Source organism: Petromyzon marinus, chromosome 2 (assembly GCF_048934315.1).
Source record: "Petromyzon marinus isolate PM22_M1 ecotype Great Lakes invasive population chromosome 2, UKy_Petmar_22M1.pri1.0, whole genome shotgun sequence".
NCBI lineage: Eukaryota > Metazoa > Chordata > Hyperoartia > Petromyzontiformes > Petromyzontidae > Petromyzon > Petromyzon marinus.
The window spans coordinates 21,420,900-21,442,450 of NC_133668.1; the positions used below are offsets into that span (position 1 = coordinate 21,420,900).

Consider the following 21,551-nt stretch of genomic DNA (forward strand, 5'->3'; position numbering starts at 1 on the left):
ATATTTGGTTAACCATTGAAAAAAGATGGTCACTGTATCACACGCTTTCAGACGCGCTTCTGAGGCCGTCTGCAATGCTCTTCCGGTATGAGGAAGCCACTGAGGCGATGCACTTTAAAATCTCGATTGACAAACTCATTTCTTTAAAACTGCTTTTTCTGTTTAGTTTCTTCCGCCACCGCACCACCGCACCACCGATGAGCACATTTGGCTACGCACATACATAACATGCATTAATAGGATGTTCCTTAAACAGCCAATGATGAACTTAATATATGTTCAAACACGTCTGCTCGATACAGGCGTCTTGAGCTTGAAGTTACTCTTCCGAGTTGCTGCAGGGGGCAGTGGTTCGTGCATTGTGCTACGAGGCACAGCCCACCTGCCTTTGATTCCTGCCCACCGCCAACATCCGTAACGAGTGACATCTGATCCAGTCCTGAGTGCCCCCTTCACCAACCCACACTGACCAACATGGTAAAGTACGGTCAAACAACTCCCATGACTGACGTGGCGTGGGGAGGCCTCTAAGCAATAGTCGTTTAGCAAATAACTACATATATTTATTTATGAGTGGCTGCATAGCATGGGCGAAGATGCATTCGTAAGGCACGCCATTGATAGCAAAGTTGATTTAAATGATCATGGTCATGCAATAATCAGAGTTTGCTAATGTGTTGTTGTCGTCCAGCTGAATTCAGTAATGCGGATCACAGCTGGTACCTTATAATTGGCCCCTCTACCCTGGCTGCCCCTGCTTTCACATATTGCCCCCAAACGTTTGCCATGAGAATATATCCGCTGCAGTATCCAAGACCTTCCGATACAAGAATAGAAACGCACCAACCTCCACAATTCACCAGCAGTCTACCTGCCTGAAATCAAGAAAGCATCTTTGGACCTTCGCTGCTACTCTCTGTTGAACCTCAAAGCATTGAGCAACAGTTAAAAAATACTTGGGAAATCTGTTGTACTACCTAATGCCTACTGGACTGAAGACCCTTTCCACGACCAGGGTCCTCCACACAAACAATGCTCTGTTATAAACCACATCCACACAGGTCATGGAGGATGCAGGCATCTACTGCATTCTTGGAAGATGTAAGAATGTCCCAGGTGTGACTGCAAAGCGGCCAAATAGACGATCATCGGTCAATCCGTGCCCGCTGTATTCCATCTCAGGAGGACTATATGGGGAATACATTCCCTATCATGAAGACATTCACTGGATTTCAAACTGAAACACCGATTTATGATTGCTACACAAATTTCACCAGTGAAAGACGATGAAGAGTAAATAAGTTAAAAGTTATTCGGTAATAGGTTATTCAGAAGATGCAAGCTGTATAAAGTCAAATATTTGCTTATATTTTGACATTGTGTGATGATGTATGCGCCATTGCACACTGGTATTTGTGTGAGCAAGACACGAATCAATATTACTTTCAATCAATGTGTCTGTGTTGTGCTGACTTCTCAGAGTCATTGTGAGCGAGACGTTTCACTCACACACACACTCACACGCGTGTGTCCGTGATGGTGCTGTGCTCAGTAGGCTTAAAACCAGTCCTTTGAAACCCGTGGTCTGAATCAGGCCAGACGAAGAACAGCGGGACGCATTAATCTCCGTTGGCTTTTTTAAGCACAGTGAAACAAACGGTCTTCCGTCCGTATCTGTTTACTGCACTCACTTTGAGGCTTGTTTCTACCTGGTGCACGTCCATTGCAGGTGTAGGCCGCTGGTATGCCGCAAAGGTAGCGCACGGAGTGATGTGGCTAACTTGTAAGTGATGGACCCTGAGTGGGGCACTTCATTACAATACACTTGTCGCGTGAAATATTTGAACAGTGCAAATAATACACGTGTGCCTGTGTTTTTTGCTCTGCATGTGCAGAGGGCCAGTGTTAAACATAAGCAGTGGTTATGGAAGATTCTGCTCAGAAAGTGCTGCAGTCTGTTAAAATGAGGGAAACATTTTTAGGTGTAATGATGCATCATTCATAATTTCCTAAGCTCATTGTACATGCGTCAAAATTGCGAATAAGAATCGATGTTTTTCAATGGGCATTGGATTCTATGCTATGCGTTCATGTGATTCCTGCAACTATTCGTGAATCTGATTGCAATCCTGTGTCTCGACAATTGATCAAATTTATGGGCAGTGGGAGAGGGTGAATCATGACATCTCTAAAGACAACCCAACTTCAGTAGTTTCCCAACCAGCTGATCATGGCACAATGCTGATCTCCCTGCCCCCATTCCTGAATGAGTAGCGTGAGAAAACCAAGCTTTGAATATTTGAAGATTGCTTCTGCAGAATGATGTAGTCCATGCAGCACTCTTCTCGTAACTTGAATATGATCCATTACTAAAGTAATGCCATTTTTAGGTTGATTGATATTTCCATATTCGTTATATGTAGACATCTATTAGAGCCTTAAGTAGACTGGTCTTCAAGAGCCGAGGTGTAAGAATTTTGATTGCTGCATTTTAAGTTTCTACTTTAAACTGCGCATCTTTTCTCATAGTGCATTTCCTTGCATTTGGCATTGTTTAGGAATTTAATAGATAACTTTTTAATCAAAGTTTTCCATTTGTTTTCAGCGATGCCACCCATTGAATCAATACTGTGTCATAACTCTGCTAAGCTGATGAATCATCAGTCTCAAAAGTTGCTAGCTCAACCTCATTCTGTCATCTTGCCATAAAGCAGTTTCTCCACTTGAAGAACCATTAGGGCGTGTGCTTGCCTTTTTACCCTGCTAATGCACACATTCTCCACACTGCTGCCTTGCTATTTGGCAAGGGAAGACAGTTCATGCCCTCTCTGATGTTCCGTTGCTTTATGCACACCTACTGTGAGTTCGTCTGTTGAATAAATGCCTCTAGGACAGAGAAATAACTTGAATGAAATATAAGCTAAATATGACGGATGCCTAAGACGGTTATAATTGGTAGATTAGTGTAGCAACAATGTGCCAACACTACGGATACATAAAGGGATAAAAGTAATTGTGATGATCAGTAGTCGTGCAACATTCAGTAATGAATAATACAAATGTAATTAGGGATAAAGTATTACACGAGGGAGGCATGGAGATTTAATAAAAACTATCCAGCTTGAAACGTCTGTATCAAATGGCAGCTTTTTTTCTGAAAATGTAATATTCAACAGTAAATATATACGGCATTTTTTTAAATTAAAAAAGCATATTTTTAAAGTCATTAAACCCTGACACGTACTTTATTTTCACCAAAAATGCTAAAATAGAATGATATTTGGTCGTGCAGATGCCATCGAGATGTTGATCAGGGTTTTTTTTTGTCCTTGGTAATCTTCAGAGCTTTTATCGGAAGAATAATGCGGATGACCAAAATGAATGTCTCCTTTTCAGCCGTTTCACCAAGTAAGTAAGGAGAGACGTAATGTCATCGAGCAGCAGGGAGATTGTGGCAATTTATCCATATCGGGCTGACATCTGGGGTCAAGGTAGACTTGGCAAAAGGATAAGGCTCATCATACAGAGGTAGCATTTCAGCTGTGCACATTTTATCAGCTAGACACAGAAGGTGACAGATTTGGGTCTGGATTCCGTGTCATCCCAGTTTAAGAAATGACAGCGTTTTCTGTGCTCAAAGGTCTTACACTAAGAACAAAAAGTTGGAGGGACAATACGGAGCTCAATGTCATCCTTGCATTTAATTTTATATTACAAATTGCATATCATTGCTTAAAATTGCAGTTAGTGACTTGAAATGTGACATTTTGTGCAATGTGTTGGCTTGGTTATCAGGTGACAGCTAATCTTATCCATCTATTTCAAAAGATAAATAAAACTTGCGGACTAAATACATTTAATTTTCATTAAAGAATACTACATTACATCTCTTTATAATTAAAAATATGCCACGCAGTGTTATTATTTACTGCTTTGGTGACATGCAATTGCAGAAATGTTTGGGATTTTTCTTTTTAATTTAAAGCCCGTTTGTAAATGTGCTATTCGATTAAGTACTCCACATGCCATGTTGGTCAACAGGTTGTTTGACCATACCATACTTCACCACACTGGTGTTGGCTTTTACATAATTGTAAAATAGGTAATCAGCCTCATATAGTTTGTGTTTAGAAACAATGAGGTATAGTTAAGAGTGTATATATTATGTATGTTATCCTCAGGTTCCATATTCAAAGCTTCATCATCAGCCATGATCAACCCACAGCCAGATAAAGGCCTCCCCAAGCCATTGCCACCTCCCATGATCATGCGACGTAATAATTCATCTCGCAGCTGCACGGAAGCTAATTCCATTGCTCCATCTCCTCGGTTGACGTATTCTGACCTGTTCCACCCCTTCGCTGCCACTCCATCATTATAGTTGATTATATTATCGACCATCATTTCGATCTGGTCATGCCGTGTCCTGCCCAAGCACACTTACTGCTCTCAACAACTATAATGCTGTTATTCATGTGGATATGTTGCCCAAGAACACTTACTGCTCTTATCAGCTGTAATGTATTCATAAATGTGTGTATGTTCTCTAATAATTGTGTTCCTCTGTCTATCTCCCAATGTAATTCCAAGCACACATCTCTTTATTTTTTGCACACGTCAGTTTTTTTTGTTACGTTCTCTTCGACAACAACAATCTTTCCGATGCATATGTCATAGCATGCTGTGCTTATGTAGTTATGCACGTATATGTTTGTTTTTAAACACGATCTTATTTAGGCACAAGTTGATTTTTTTTAAAGCATTCCAACTGGATCTCGTCCACCTTGATTTAACTTCAAAAGTGTACCTGCTATATAAGGCCATGTGTGTGTATCATTGTATATTAACAAAGCTCAAGTGCATGTATACCATTTTTCAGCCAGCAGTTCTCAGCTGTATGGGCATTATAATTCAAGATGCAAGATGATTAAACTTTGTTATTTCCGGAGGGGCTACTTTTACATTTGTACGATGGTGACAAGGTCGAGCAGTAGCGTTGTTTCCTGCCTGTTGCAGTGGCTCACGGTTCGAGCCCAGCGGCCACCCTGGTCAATTCTCCAGGGTGCATTAACCTTTAGTGTACGCCGTCTGATTCACGGTGAACGTTAAAGGTCCCGTGAGGCTATTAAAAATGAAATAGGTCGTGGCTTCACCGTTCAAATTGAATGATTACTTAGTTGGGGGAGGATATTTTTTTAACGTCATCACCCCCTACTGACAGACTCTCGTCAATTTGCAGGTTGATGCTGCATATGCTTTGTGCTGCAAAGGGACATCATCACTCGTGGTTCCCTTAGCTAGACTGCAGAAAGCCATTGCAATGGTTGAGTTGAAATGTAATTTAAGGTGATTTGAGTTGATGAGAAATGCATTTGTTTTTGTATTTTGAATGTGTGACACATTCGCTATTTGGTTCAAATATGTTACCTATGTCCATTAAGAAGAATAGGTCTTACCCTTTTTGGCACTAAAACAGTTGTAAAATGTGCAGACGCCAAATGGATACCTATTGCAAAGCAAGTCTGCATTAGCCACACATACTTGTAGCAAAACATGCGTATTCTTTTTGTCATCATTTTTAATACTGGAAAAAGGTCCCATAGATATGTCTGTTAAGTTCAAGTTGCATGTCACAAACAAGAGAGCAGCCAGCACTGCATAAACTTTTAAGAATGTTGTGCTTCTTGCTGAACTTATAATACAGTCGCTAATTCAGCTCATATTTTATTTACACAAATACTGTTAATATGTAATGCTTTACAGTCCCATTTTTTCCAAACGGCGGATGTGGTATTATGCAGAGGGTGATCTATAGAAAATTGTAACGACCCCTTTTACACTGGCACAATCCTCTTACCTAAATGCCAAGCACATACAACACTACTCTCTCCTCCAATGAAGTTTGGTTCTTCACTTATTCGAAACGGATGTATCGTATGTATGCTAAAGGGTTGAACGTGCACTTGCGTTGGCATTCTTTATACAGGTGTGGTGTGCTCTTGTGCGTGCGTGTGCACACCAAATTATGTGCGTATGGAAGACACTGCTGTAGTGAGGATCCTGTCTAGAGCATTTTCATTGTTAGGTGTTTCTTAAAATGTATTGCAATGAAACAAATAGTAAATTTAAAAAAAAGATACGTCAATATAATACATATTTAGAATTGGAAATACACACAGTAGTAAATTTGTAACTTATTGATAGGAAAATAAATGTGCTAAATGATTGTAAAAATCAAAGCTTAATTTGCCCTTTAATTAGAGATCAATGGTTATACAACACATTTTTAATGGAACGTGAGCAAGACGTTTTACTCTGTCAAGGGAATACACGTCCACACAGGGTATCTGTGCACGTACGTACATGCTTTTGTAAACCTAAAATTAGAGGCTGCAGGCTCGCTATGGAAATACGCCATTGCCGTGTCAACTGAGCTGTCTACAATATTTGCGCCATTTACATTTTATATATAAAACATATATTTGTTTCCTCCACCTTACACACCGTGGCTTTTAAAGCAGGCGTTATTTTTGGTAAGCTGCTTTAAAAGCTGTTGCTTGTAAAAAACAACAAATCATCTAACCAACGCAGAAAGAATGCCGCATCAATATAACACTTAATTTGACTTAACACGAAACGTTGTCTTGTCATTTCAGAATCCATTTGTTGCACTGCGGTTATTTTGGCTGGGAAAGAAGGTTTTCTGTTGTGCTCCAATAAGTTCAAGGAAGATCAACATCGTAACCACTCGTCTGCTGTGGCAGTATGTCTACAACATCTGCAGACAACTCCAATGCAGGTACCCGTGGGGGCACACTTCTAAGGGGTGCACTTGTCTATCCAAATATAAGATTCCCCATTAAGCCTCCTAGGTTAGTGGGGTTAATGATGCTTGTGAGCGTTGAGGATAGAATGGCATACTTAGAAGTGGTATAGCCACCGCGATGCATACCCCTTGTTGCCTTGGTCCCCCAGTCCTGATACTCTTTGGTTCTTTCGGTAAAGTCACGTAGGTATAAAATAAAATAAATCGCGACGTTTCGGGCGCAACACAAGCGTCCATCATCAGGTGGGAAAGCGTGGTCTGCTGCTAAGGCAGACTTTTAAAAGGACTGAAATGGGTGTAGCTCATTGGTTATAAAGAAGTGGCCGGGGCTAGTGATGTTAATGTGAGAAATTAGCGTGTAACTGTTAGATAGGAGAGCGGCCTCCTCGACGAGGGCACGGAAGTGGCTATGTTAATGTGAGAGATTAACATTATGTTAATGTGAGAAATTAGCATGTAACTGTAAGATAGGAGAGCGGCCTCCTCGACGAGGGCACGGAAGTGGCTATGTTAATGTGAGGGATTAGCATGACATACTGTACTGTACCAGCGACACAAGGCCCAGTCTCTGGGAAAGGAGATGAGCAATGCACCGTGCCCTTTTGAGCTTTAAGTCCCTTATACTTTGAAGTTATCGGAATATAGCTAATGCATTGGTTGTCGAAATAGTTTTTTTTTTCTGGATTGAACTAGACTTTCTACCAATTTCATTTGCAAAGCGAATTTGTTGTCTTTCATCGTTTGAGTGCTTACAAATATAGCACGTGGGGGTTAAGTTCCGTGTACCCCCGCGTAAGCGGGAATTCGCTTAAGTTGGGGTTCGCCTATATGAGTGTAATATGTAAAATGTAAGAGTATGAAAAATATATTTCCATTTATATAAATTTTATATACAAAGTACAATATTGTATAGTACATGATTCACTAATCATCTGTATATGATAAATACGAAAAGTGCTAGCTGCGTGGACTCGTTTCTTGCACTGGCGATACAGTTACACGCCGTCAAATACAGGCAGTCCCCCAGGTTACGGAAGGGTTAGGTTCCCGAGAATAATCCATAACCAGAATTTTCCGTTGGTCAGAAACTGAACAATTTTCCCCCAAAATCAAGATAAAATCCCATGGCTGGAAAAAGTTGTGCCTCTTCTATCCGACGAGTTCGTTTTGTCTCAGTACTGTATCGCGCTGCCGTCCGTTGTCTATCGCTACCTGTATCATATCGCTGTACATGCGCTCTGCACTCCAAATTATTATTTCATTTCATCGAATATATACCCGAATACTACCCATAATTAAACTAATGGAACATATACTGTATCCATTTGTTGATGAATACCACGAAAGATTTTTTAATATTAATTGTTAACAAAAAGCAGTCACTTCCGAATGTTCGTTTACCATGCATTTGGCTAGGCCTAGACTTTTCCAATCGCTGTTGGCTGAGACCATAAGCAATCGTAGTGTAATTGTGTTGAAGTTCATACGGCAAATAACTCGTGAAATAAACGTAAAATTAAGAAAACTAGCAATAGAAACGCGGGGAAAATATATTTCCAGACATAGAAAACAAACAATGACGTAATGCTGCAAAAGGAAGAGGATTATAATGTAACGCTGCAAAAATATCCATTTATCTTAATCCTCGTTAAGCTCGGGCTCGGTGAAGGCGCCGTTTTGGCGGTATTCATTTGCAAGCTCACCACGCTGCACTATTTGCACTTGCATAACTAACGCAAACATTTCCACGTGTTTAATTTTTTTTCAACATTTTATGGGAACATTTCCGTAAAGTGGGATTTCCGTAAGTCTGGACTTCCATAACCCGGACACTGCCTGTACACGTTGACATTTTCAGTTTCAGTTTCATTTATTTGGTATATAGCCCTGTGAGCCATTCGGCTCTTGAATCGGGTGCAACCGCAACAAACAAAAAACAAAAACATGAACAAGAAAACATCTTAAAAGTGACTATGTGACTGTGCAAACAGAAAATCCAGGAAAAAACAGCAAAAAATATTCCTGAAAAAGCACCGTACACCAACGCTGTGTGCAACTTAGATTAAGGCTATCAGTCTAACTCCGCACTACAACAAACAAACATGGCCAAACCAAAAAAACTTTTTTAAATCACCAAAATGAAGCCATAAATGCAATGTAACAGTGATCATAGGGACTGTGACCGAATTTTGTTTACAGTAAACTACATAAATAACATGTAACACCAAACCCTGGAGCCATAGCTGGCTGCATGAGTCACTCCACAACAACAGGAATATCAGTCGGAGTATCACATTTTTCAATGCACCTTTAAGATCAGCACACTAAATCAAAATGCAGATAATACTTTGCAGCGGTCATCCAGAGCGAAACATTTGATTTTATTTTAGGCCACTGAATAGCAGTGGCAGCTAGGGGTGTACAACTCCTCTAGAGCAGTTTTGAGTGAAGATCTCATAGGTAGTGATTCAAGTTGCAGTTTATTGGCAACGTGATGGCGGGGGTGATTTTACTTGCTCCCCACCCCATCCGTGTAGCGAATGTACGAGTCGGGGGTCGGTGATGTATGAGCGGGTCCGCGTACTCTGAACCCGTGTACTCTGAGACCTCACTGTACTGAAATGGGGCACAGATACAGACTAAATCCTGCAGGGGATTTGTCAAGTCTCTCAGTAGCCAGTGGGAAAACGCACATTTCCTTCTGTCCGTGATTCCATGTATGTTTCTGTAGAGCTGGGCACAGCTGGAATCCATATGATGCCGCTTTAGATTGTGGGTTTATTGTAAATTCATCAGTGACTGTTCGGAGGCAGTGATGCTCGGCATATGTTGCGCTTGCAGGTTAATCTGTGCTGTGAACCTAGGATCTTGGAAGGTGCTGCTGCAGTACTTTGACAGAGAAAGCGTATTCTCTTGAGCCACGTTGATCTCATCCTGGAAGGATTTCTCTTTTTTTGTTCAGTTATATGAGAACTTTATTTTTTATTTTTGCCATAACGTTACTGTTACGCAACTGTGTAAAATTGGAATAAAAACTAAGCTCGAACTCTGACACAACGTCGTAACAGCAACAGAGTGCCCCCAGCGAGACAATTATTTTGCCCGCATGAAAGCAAGTCTCAGGAGTTCATCCAATGCAAGCCAGAATGGCTACATGCAATTTTGAACCGTGCGTGCATCGTGTCAGTCACTAACAGCGGGGCCCCGCATGATATGGGCAGGGCGGTACAAGTTGGTAACACTTGTGACTCGCAGCAACAACCGGCCTGGGTTCGACCCCCGACTCGGGCACCTTATACATTGCGACGTCGTCCACCTCCTGCAAAAAAAAATACACGCAGGACCTTCCTGAAAAAGAGTCTTGACACTCGGTGAGGATAAACAAGTGTACAGTAATAATAATAATAATACAATACAGTGGTACCTCGGTATACGTCGTTAATTCGTTCCAGAAGGTAGGAGGACTTATACATAAATTAACATAAATGCATAAACAAATTAAAATAAAAAATAAAATGTAACATCACTTTACCTTGCTGAGAGGAGTTGATAGCCTACGAGGATGGTGGTGAGGAAGGGGAGCAGGAGGAGAAGGAGGAGATGTTATTTTTTGGAACTTCAGGAAGATGAAATTCCGGGGTTTTTTTTCTCTCTCCCCCCCCCCAACCCTCCGCGGCACGGTTACAGTGCCAAATACAAATGTGTTGCAGGTCTAAGGCGTTCTTCGCGCAGCATTGCTTTATTGTTTGAGTCGTTTACTGCCGTACGCACCCTGAAAGTTGTGTGTCTGCAGCAAGCGCGTGTATGTGTACCTATGGATGCGTGCGTGTGTGTGGGGGGAGCGGTAGTGTAGTGGTTAGCGCGCTGTCTATGTTTCTGTCTGTGTGTGTCTGTGTGTGTGTCTGCGTGTGTGTGTTGGGGGAGCGGTAGTGTAGTGGTTAGCGTGCTGTCTGTGTGTGTGTGTCTGTGTGAGTGTCTGCGTGTGTGTGTGGGGGGAGCGGTAGTGTAGTGGTTAGCGTGCTGTCTGTGTGTGTGTGTCTGTGTGTTTGTGTGTGGGGGGAGCGGTAGTGTAGTGGTTAGCGTGCTGTCTGTGTTTGTGTCTGTGTGTGGTGTGTGTGTGTCTGTGTGTGTGTGGGGGGAGCGGTAGTGTAGTGGTTAGCGTGCTGTCTGTGTGTCTGTCTGTGTGTGTGTCTGTGTTTGTGTGTGGGGGGAGCGGTAGTGTAGTGGTTAGCGTGCTGTCTATGTTTGTGTGTGTCTGTGTGTGTGTGTGGGGGGAGCGGTAGTGTAGTGGTTAGCGCTACGCTGCACTACGAACCTGGCGACCCGAGTTTAATTCTTGCTCATGGCCACCACCGGTGACGATTATTTTAAACGGTCCTGGGCCTCCCCTAGGTCGACTCAGCCTCAAACGAGTAACTGGTGTGGTGTGTGAACATCGCATTGGGGAGACAAAGGCGGCCGGGCGTCGTAAATCCAAGTCCCGGGCGAAGCCGGGTAGTAAAGCTAGTTATTCTGTAAATAATACATTTGAAATACGAGTGACCCAATATGCAACATGACATCTGCATTGCAAATAGAGTCTCTGAATAAGAGGTATTTCCTTTCAGATTGTCAATTTAAATGTTCAATCAACCCCTGACTGAACAATATGTTACATTCACAAATGACAGTTTGTCAAAAGTAATATATATTTAAAAATCTTAATTTCTGTTTCAGGCTTTCATAAATAATAGGGGCTTTTGTCAGAAAAATACATCTGCTATGTGCATTTGCAATTGCTACTATTTGCAACCCAATCTAACCCAAATATGACCAAATCTGATGCTGCGGGTGGTGTGAACGGCGAAACATAAAGAACTGGGTCCATTTCTGATTGATAATTATTTGCTTCAATCACATAAGTGGTAACTGTACGAGGTGGAAGAGTCTGAGATTATTAAGCAATTTGGACTTAACACAGTTCAACCGAATATACTATTGATATTAAAATCTAACAGTATTACCCTACTTTTTTTTATCAAAACACATTTTGTCCAGGTAAAAAAACAAGCTTGAATGCAAGTATATTTGTGGTTATGCGTTTTTGTGTGTATGCCTTCGTTTCCATTTACATTCATTAAAAAAATGGTAGAGATCATGTGACCTTCCTTGCCAGTATCAAAATATAAGAATAGGTTTTACCCTTTCTGGCAATAAAACAGGTGTTAAGATTTTGATTTAAAGCTTTCGTGACTACAGGGATTCATATTCTTGGTTCTTTCGGTAAAGTCACGTAGAAGGGAAACAATAAAATAATAAAAATGTAAAACAATACAATTCTCACGACGTTTCGACTGCAACACAAGCAATCATCATCAGGTGTGAAAGCCACAGCAAGAAAATGTCTGACAATTTCAACCGAGAAGATGGATTCTGGCTTAGCAATCATTGGAAGGATTTGATAAACCATTTCGGGTCTTAATTGATTGTTCACGCTTACGGTGGCTTTCAGACCGCATCCATTATTTTCGTCTCCCCCTCCTCTTTTCCGAACATAGATGGACTCGTCCATCTGAATAACTGTCAAATCGCTCTCCGTGGTGCTAACGTTAAAAAACGGCACTTTTTTCAAATTTTCTTGCTGTGGTTTTCACACCTGATGATGATTGCTTGTGTTGCAGTCGAAACGTCGTGAGAATTGTATTGTTTTATATTTTTATTACTGTATTGTTTCCCTTCTATGTGACTTTACCGAAATAACCAATAATATAGGTGTTAAGATCAGTTTAACACGTAGGCTTTCGCGACCAATATTATTCATAATAAAGGTTTTTGGGTTAGATCACGTTTATTTATAAATGTGTCGTAACCCTCCACCACCCGACACGGCCAATCAGCAAAAAAAAAGTGTCACGTTGACAAAAGACAAATAATTCACTACTTTAGCCCACCGGTGTGTTGAAGAGCGAATCCACATTTACAGTTTGCTGATTGGCCGTGTCGGGTGGTGGAGGGTTACGACACATTTATAAATAAACGCGATCTAACCCAAAAACCTTTATTATGAGGTGTTAAGATGTTAAAACACCAAACTGAAATCTTTTAGCCACAAATACTTGTGGTGAACATGCAAAAAAAAACATGCTCTGATAGTATATGCATTCTTTGAAACTGATTGGTCCACACCAGAGACAGCTTTCTTTAGAGCCTAGTCTCAAACAGCGTTAGACCAGAGGACACCAAAAGGCGAACAACACAAAGACAATTCAACTATCAGGACATTGAGAGCTCTGGGTGAGCAGCTACATCATAGATATATAGATGATGTTGCAGATAAAAGTGCGTGCAATCAAAAGCTTCTGTTTTACCTAATGTTTGTATCCTTGGACAACAACCGTCTTCTGTCACAGCTTATGATCAACATATGAAAGCATTTTCTTAGAGCTGGCAGTTTTTGTGACATTTCTTCCATCACGGAAAAGTTGTTTAATACCCTCCGAAAAACATTATCTTTTAACAGAGCAGAATAATCCCAAGGCTAAGAGAACTGCTGAGGACATAGCAGGGCAATGGTTGATTTGCAAACTAGTTTTCGATGCTCACAGGAAAAACTAGAAGTTATGCCATTGTGATCTCATGCAAACACATCATTGCTCTGCAAAATACTGCGTGTAATTCCGCGGATCAAAATAGTTTTGATAGGATTTTTTCCCACAAGTCCCAAGTTTTTTTGCACCTGAATGAAGCATACTCTCTCTACTTTCTCGGAGATTGTTATTATTTTGTCGTACCCGCTAAGGAATGCATTTGTGTAGGTGTGTATTTAATTTCATTCATTTCTTTGGGTCTTTCGGTAAAGCCACGCAGATAGAAAAATAATAAAATTAATAAAATAATAACAATATCACGACGTTTCGATCGCAACACAAGCAATCGTCATCAGGTGAAAATATAGCGGGAGAGCTGCTGAGGCAGGAAAAATATAAGGCGGGAGCGCTGCGAAGGCAGGGAGTTATAAAGGTTTGAGATGGGTATAGCCTAAGGGTCAGTGGGCGGGGCTAGAGATGAAATTTGCATGTAAATGTAAGATAGGAGAAATCTTGACATACGAAGCTGTGGGGGTGGCCATGGTATTGTGAGAGATTAGCATGTCAATGTAAGAAATTTGCTTGTAAATGTAAGATGATGATTGCTTGTGTTGCGATCGAAACGTCGTAGTTTTTATTATTTTCTTTGAACCTATCTACGTGACTTTGCCAAAAGACCCAAAGAATATGATTTCCTGCAGTCACGAAAGCTTTAAGTCACGATACATTATCTTTCAATAACTGCACAATATTATCGCAGTCAGGGTGGTTTCCTGCTCAAATGAGCATTGAGGGGAGCTCATCTCCAATTCAGAGCCCACAGCCAGTGGTGCAAATTCCACATTATTATGGTGGAATTGAGTCTATCCATAGACCAGTGTGGTCAACTCCAAACCAGGATGAACTTGCGACCTACTGATTGCGAGCTGGCCTCTTCTATTGCTGAACCACCTGGCTAGATATTACAGAAGATGTTCAATAAACACCATAAAGCTGTTAAAATACAATTGTATCTAAAGCAGAGTTTTACTCTCCTACACAGGCACACTTTTGAGATACTGATCACATTCATGTACCAGTAATGTCATGGAATCAGATAAAATCCCGTTCCAGGTTTGGAAAAGTCAGCCATAATAAGTATTTATAAGTCTATCTGATAATGAGAATTTTTTTTATATGCACGACTTCAGTTCTTTTTTTCATTTTGAATAACAGAAAAGTAGTTTTTTCCCAATTGATAGACTTTCATGTATGTCCCTGATCATCACTTTTTGAAAGGTCATCTAACCAAGTTAATTGTCCTGTAAAATATTAATGGGCATTATGTTCACAATGAGGCAACGTTTGTCAATTGACGTATTTGGTCATTTTTGTTAGCACAGAAGCTTGCAAACAGATTGACACACATTTCCTAACATTGTGTGTTTTAATTGTCTATATTAATGTGTATGTGGAGTAGCAGATTCAGTCTCACCCACGGGAGATGCTTTGGTTGGTAATATTAAAATAATGCCTTTTATTTATCAAGCAAAGCCTTGCTGAGTTTCAAGATTTTTGTATGATGTTTGGCCAGTTCAGTTAACCCTTTCCCATTCCAGTGATGGACATGTACGTCATCAGTTTTAAAAGGCCATGCGGGAGGGCGTGTGGCACAGTTTTGTGCCAGCTATAATAGAGTGCGGTCGTGTCGCTACAGTTCTATGCGATGAGTACAATGTCTTTAAAAACAGCGGCGCTATGCCTCTCCAAATAAAATTAACGCTAACCGCTTGCACATTCCGGGATTTGGCTGTGAACAGGACCCACCCTGCAAATCACAGACATCTCGGAATGGGAAAGGGTTCATGAGCTGTTTTTTGCATGTGGGAGGAAACCAGAGTAACGAGAGAAACTCAACATATAATGAAGGTAGACCACTCAAAACTCGTCACTCAGATTTCAGAATTAATTTCTCGACTACCATTCCTTGATGACCTCATAGCTCAAGCATACAACGCCTGATATTCCCAGACAGTTTTCCATCCAAGTATTAACCAGGCTATAATCCCTGCGTATCTTATGATATCTGACGAGGTTTGGCACATTCACGATGATTTGGTCATCGGCAATTCCGCGATGGTTGTGCTGCTTTGAGGATCAACGCTGAGGTTTTTTTTTTCCGATGCTAGTTAGTTTTTGCTAAGTTTTTAGACTCGGCCACCATAATCGCAGTAAGTCGGCACGGTACCGACACACATAGCACAACATTCGACCGTCACAGATCCACCCTGGCCAATTAACTGCCCACACCTAGTGGGATATTTGTGCACTGTTGCAACTGCCATTTTCCAGAGACGTAAAAAGAAATGTCCTTTTTTCACGAGAAGTAATATACTATGGCTCTTAATCTCATGTACACTTGCTTACCTCTAAAGTAGGTAAATACATTTCCAATGGTTGAAGAAGTTTGCACTATATTGTTGTTTCTTATCCTCTAAATTGACATTAAAAAAAATATATATTCACATATTTGACCTTTTCACACGTCTGACAATATGCTCCAGTCTCCAGTAGGTCTGATAGTTGACTTTGTACTGTACTGAAGGCTGTGAAGAAGAGCACTGCCACCAACACGTCGAGATAGAAGTCACGTGCTTAGGGGTGGCGACCCCGTTGCACGTGATGCATTGCATGCGTTATTGTATTTGATTTCTGCCGTAGTGGCGCTAAGAATAGGTGCCAGTGGCTAGAGGCTCATGTTGGTGTCAAGCTGCTGGCACCGAGATACCCAGAGCACATTGATATGTTTTCAAGTTCAAATTAATTTCCCTGCTCCCTTGCAGGCTCGCGGTCATTATCGTGCAGTTGCTTATTCACGTTCAGGAATTAAAACACTTTCGCCCTTAAACGTAGGAATAGCAGAGCTGCACCAAACTCTCTCCTGAAGCCCTCTCGTGGCTAGCAGACCTCGACATTGGCATTTAGCTCCTGAACTTGTCGCTATACACAACAGTCTAATAATGTCCAGCATTAGAGCAGAAGCTTAAAACACCTTGTGTACAGACGTGTGTGATGCTAATTTAACCTAAAAATGCTCTTGCGAGGTAATTGCATTGGATTTGTACTGTGCTACTTTTGGATACATTGTAGAGAACCGTTTTTTTTGCAGTACACTAAATTGGAGTCAGGATTGGTGGACCATACTTAGCTGTATTTTTTTGAGGTTACAGATCATAAGATTGCTAACCTGTCGCTCAAGCATGTGTGCGAACTTTGAGAGCCCTTTCCTCGTGGGTGGATTTTGCTCATCGCATTCCTCCAGGATAAATAAAGTTTCTGACTTTGGTTTACTCCCACACATCAACATATCCTCAACGGAGATGTATTGATACATCACAAACACGAATTTCTTGAAAAAGATGCTTGGAAACTAAGCAATGTTCTCTGGCATAGACGTACATTATTGTTATACAGGAGTTGTGAGTTATTTTGGCACAATCTACATTGCGATATTTTTTGTGTTTGTACAGTTTCGCGGCGAGATATTTTGTTATATCAGATATAATAAGATAAATCTTTATCTAACACGCCTAACAATAACACCCATTTTAATAGCATGCATATATTCGTTTAAAATCTTTCCAAAACAAATGCATATTTCGCCGTATATGCGCAAATAAAGCGCTGATTGTGATCTGCATCATTAGCTAAAAAAGACTGATTTTCTCCATAACATATAGAAATTGGTCACGAAAGAAGGCGTTTTTCAGAAATAATCGAGCCTTCTCTTACTAGACGGTCTCATGTGATGAAGCCACGACATCTATTTTTTTAGAAAGGCAGTGTGGAATAATGGTGGAGCATCTGTGGTGCACACAGCTGGTTTTGCTGGCATGCAGTGCTTGTGTTTTGACAGTTTTAAAGGTATCCGTAAAGAAGGGGTGTTGGCGGCAGCAACATGGATTAATGCAAATCGGTATTGAGAGGCTGTGCGCACACCATACCAAATTCTGCGACACACCTAAAGGAAGCATCCAACTAGTGGCTACCGGTGCAATATAGTCCTTGTCCAAATGTACTGGCACTTTTTAAAAAAGAAAACCGAGAACTAAAATAACATGCCCTCCATATGGTATTTTTTTATGCAATTAATGCTGTTGTCTCTTCTTGTTGGAGCATCCTTGTATTACAGTTGTGTGGCAGCCATGTTCATAATGAACATTAAAGCCGAAGGGCAGACCACAAGAGGCTTAACTGAATGCAGTGCTTGAAAAGCCTTGGCTACACTGGAATTAATTAGAGCGTCTGGCAAAATGAGACAAGTGTGCAACGAAGTAGCAGTATACTAGATCAATCATTAAGCCTGGTGGTTGAAATGCAGGCCCTTACAAATGTACCTTTACGTACAACTTTTTTGTTAAAGTTGTATTTGTACTTTCAACAACAACGCACATTGTAAGTATGTTAAGTACAATCAATGAATCAATAGGCCTGTGTGTCTCGAGATAATTATTTTGTACCTTACAAGGTCAGCTGTAGGTTTTGCAGCGCCTAGAATGACTTAGTAGGCCAATCCTTGAGTGGCGATCCTTGCCACAGCAATTGCAAGTGAATGCGGTGGCAGCTCCAGAGGTGTGTGTTGCTTTTTCTTTACGTCACTCCCTCTTGGTCTGCCAAGCAGTGTGTCTTTTCTCCTCGCCTCTCCTGATGCCTGTTATCCCAGCCTGCTGCTAGCTGAGTCGTTCGCCGGCAGTTTGCGCCCAGTCACCTGGGTTGATGTCGCAGCTCTTCATGTCTCATTTGCAGACATCTTTGAAGCGCAGGACTGGGCGACCAGTGGCCCGTGTGTCTAATGTGAGCTCGCCATACAAGACATCCTTGGGTATTCTGCCATCCTGCATGCGGCGCTCGTGTCCAAGCCATCTCAGGCGCCTATGACTGAGTAGAGAGTACATGCTAGGAATGTTGGCCATGTTGAGGACTGAGGTGTTGGGAATGCGATCTTACCATCTGATACCGAGGACGCGCCTGAGACAGCTGAGTTGGAATGTGTTTAGTCGATGTTCTTGATGGGCATATGTTACCCAGGACTCAGACCCATAGGAGGCCCGGTACACCTGTACTTTGGTGTTGAGCGTTAGGGATTTGTTCTCCCACACTCTTTTAGTCAACCTGAACGTATCTGTTGACGCCTTCCCAATGCGCTTGCCAATTTCTGTGACAAGGGACAAATTGCAGGTGATGGTGGAACCCTAGTAGGTGAAGTCCTGAATGGCTTCCAGGGTGCAGCTGCCAATGTTTATGGAAGGGGTGTCTCTGACATCCTGGGTCATGACATTGGTCTTTTTTAAGACTGATTGTCAGGCCAAAGTTGTTGCAGGCATTGGCAAGCTGGTCGATGAGTGTCTGCAGACCTTGTTCTTTGTGAGCTGTCAGTGCGGCATCAGCGAATAGGAGTACTCTGATGAGGACTTTGCGGACTTTGGTTTTGGATATAAAACAGCCAAATTTGAAGAGTTTGCTATCAGATCTTGTATGGAGAAAGACTCCCTCTTCTGCTGTCCCAAAGGAATGTGTGAGCATAAGGGGCCGTCCATAAATGACGTCACGCACCTGGGGGGGGGGTCAGACATTTGTGACGATGTGTGACGAGGGGGGGGGGGGTTGAAATATGTGACGTCACATCAAAATGCGCAACTTTAAATAAATATAGACAACACGTTATACTTAAATAAATAGACTTTTTAAGAAATATTTTCTACTACAACATCAGAGTGCAGCGCCACATTAAATATGCACTACAATGACAATAGTTTAAAGCGATTTGAAGAATGTTTTATTTTTTTTTGGGGGGGGGGGGGCAGAGCTTTGTGACGTCATATTTGAGGGGGGGTCTGACTTTTTGTGATGCTGTGTGATGATGGGGGGGGGGTCAAAAATCGTCCAAAATCGCGTGACGTCATTTATGGATGGCCCTTAAGTGAGAAGAAGATGCCAAACAGTGTTGGGGCAAGCACGCACCCCTGCTTTACACCGCTGAGTATAGGAAATGCCTCTGAGGTGGTGCCGCTGTGCTGTATTGTTCCTTTCATGTTGTCATGGAAAGAGGAGATGACTGCCAGCAGCTTCGGTGGGCAGACGATCACTTTGAGGAGTTTGAAGAGGCCTCCCCTACTGATGAGGTCCAAGGCCTTTCGTTAGATCAATGAATGCTAAGTACAGGGGCATTTTCTGTTCACGACATTTCTCCTGTAGCTGACGCAAGGAGAAGAGCATGTCAATCGTGGACCTTCCTGCTCTGAAGCCACACTGAGCCTCAGGATAAGTTCTCTCAGCTAGTATCTGCAAGCTGCTGAGGACCACACGGGCAGAGGTTTTCCCCACGATGCTCAGCAGGGAGATGCCGCGGTAGTTATCGCAGTCCCCACGGTCACCCTTGTTTTTATATAGGGTGATGATTTTGGAGTCTCTCATGTCTTGAGGCACTGCCCCTTCCTTCCCAGCACTGCCAGATAAGTTCATGTAGTTTTGTGAGGACGGCGGGTTTTTCACATTTCAGTACCTCAGGTGTGATGCCGTCCTGTCCCGGGGACTTGCCGCTGGCTAGTGAGTTGATGGCTTTGTCAAGTTCCTTCAAGGTTGGAACATTGTCCAGTTCGTGTATCGTTGGTAGGGGCTTTACAGAAGCAAGGGCAGCTTTTGCCACACCGTTGTCTCGTGATGATGCTGGATATAATTACCAGCAAAACGTTGTCGTCAAATTGTAAATGTTGTGAATTTACTCTCCAACACACCGGTGGGCTGAAGTCGTAACTAATTGGCGCGTTTTGTTTACGTGACACACCTTACTGTCTGTGTCGGGTGGTGGAGAGTTACCACGGATTTATACTCTTTGGTTCTATTCGGTAAAGTCACGTAGGTAAAAAAATAAAACAACAAAAATCACGACGTTTCGGCCACAACACAAGCGGCCTTCATCAGGTGAAGGGACCAGACTGTCTCGAGGACAGCGCTTGAGTGAACACAGCTAAGCTCAGACCGCGACCTTTAAGCTGTGTGAGAGGAATCAAGGTGCCTTGACAAAGGAATTAGCATAAAAATTAGCATTTAATTGTGCGGACTTAGCATGATGAACGGTGTAGAGGGGGTGAACATGTGCAGGTCGGCGAGGGGGGGGAGGTGTGAAAAGGGAAGAAAAGGGAAGCTGCTAAAGTTTGGGGTACCACTACTTGAAAAAGTATACTGTACCATTGAAAATTAGTTTAATGTTTTGTTCGATTTAGAGCATCTTTCCAATGGTGCTTAATTTGAAACCAATTCAGATTCACAAACACAGACACAATTTCAACCGAGAAGATGGCGTGTTGCCCGCACTATCCCAGTGCTCGCCAAGCTCCACTCGGGCTGGTATTACACACAGCCACCCACATGGTGCTGTCCACGATGTAGGAACATTGAACGGCACGACCCTTCCGGGCCGGCACCATACAGTGACATCCCCGATGTCACTACATAAGCATAATTCCCAGTGGCATCTATTTAATGATCTACATCTGGTAATTGGGCAGTTTTTAAAAAATATATATACATGGTTGAGAGAATATTGTTCTAAGGCAATTAACAAAAAAATCCTGCAAGGTTCAATCCATTAGATGTTACATTTATTTTATTGTTTTACAAAGTTAATTTAGCACTTCATGTTATTGCCTAGATAATTACGTGGTATTTTAAAGGATAATAAACAGCAAATCATCGTTGAACGAAATGTGTTGGTGTCATCATGTGGCTACAAAGAGGTGATTCAATACGAGTGTTGACACCGTGCTTGTGAATTGCAATAATGTGTTGTGCTATTGCTCAAGTCTATAATTACTTGGCTGCCTGTCATCCCACATGTCGCTTTGCAGGATAACCTGTAGTTTTGACATGCCTAATGTTGACAGATTATACTTCATTATAGATATCTAATGAAGGTTATGGAAATTAATGGTGCGCTTAAATTGAATGGAATTTACTAAATTCATCTTGCAGTATTACAAGTGCCTTGGTAAGTGTTGGCCATTTGGAATGTTATTTTATTGCTGTTTAGTAAAATCTATCGATTGACACAAACGCCATTTATATCTCATGCAGTAATTGCTTTATGTTGATAATGCTGCGTTGTTCAGAAGGAAATGTAT

At 41.8% G+C, this 21,551-nt stretch overlaps 1 protein-coding gene across 5 annotated transcripts in view; it reads left to right on the plus strand.

Moving 5' to 3' along the window:
• The window catches only part of LOC116945111 (protein PALS2-like), a 173,668-nt gene that overhangs the window by 57,235 nt on the left and 94,882 nt on the right, over positions 1 to 21,551 (plus strand). For 4 of the 5 annotated variants that reach the window (XM_032959235.2, XM_032959271.2, XM_032959244.2 and 1 more), the window contains exon 2: positions 6,657 to 6,799. The exons of the other annotated variant lie outside the window; for it this stretch is intronic. In XM_032959235.2, coding sequence (XP_032815126.1) covers positions 6,766 to 6,799 — 34 coding nt within the window. In that variant the 5' untranslated portion in view covers positions 6,657 to 6,765. The remainder of the gene's footprint in view (positions 1 to 6,656; positions 6,800 to 21,551) is intronic. 5 annotated transcript variants of the gene reach the window in all.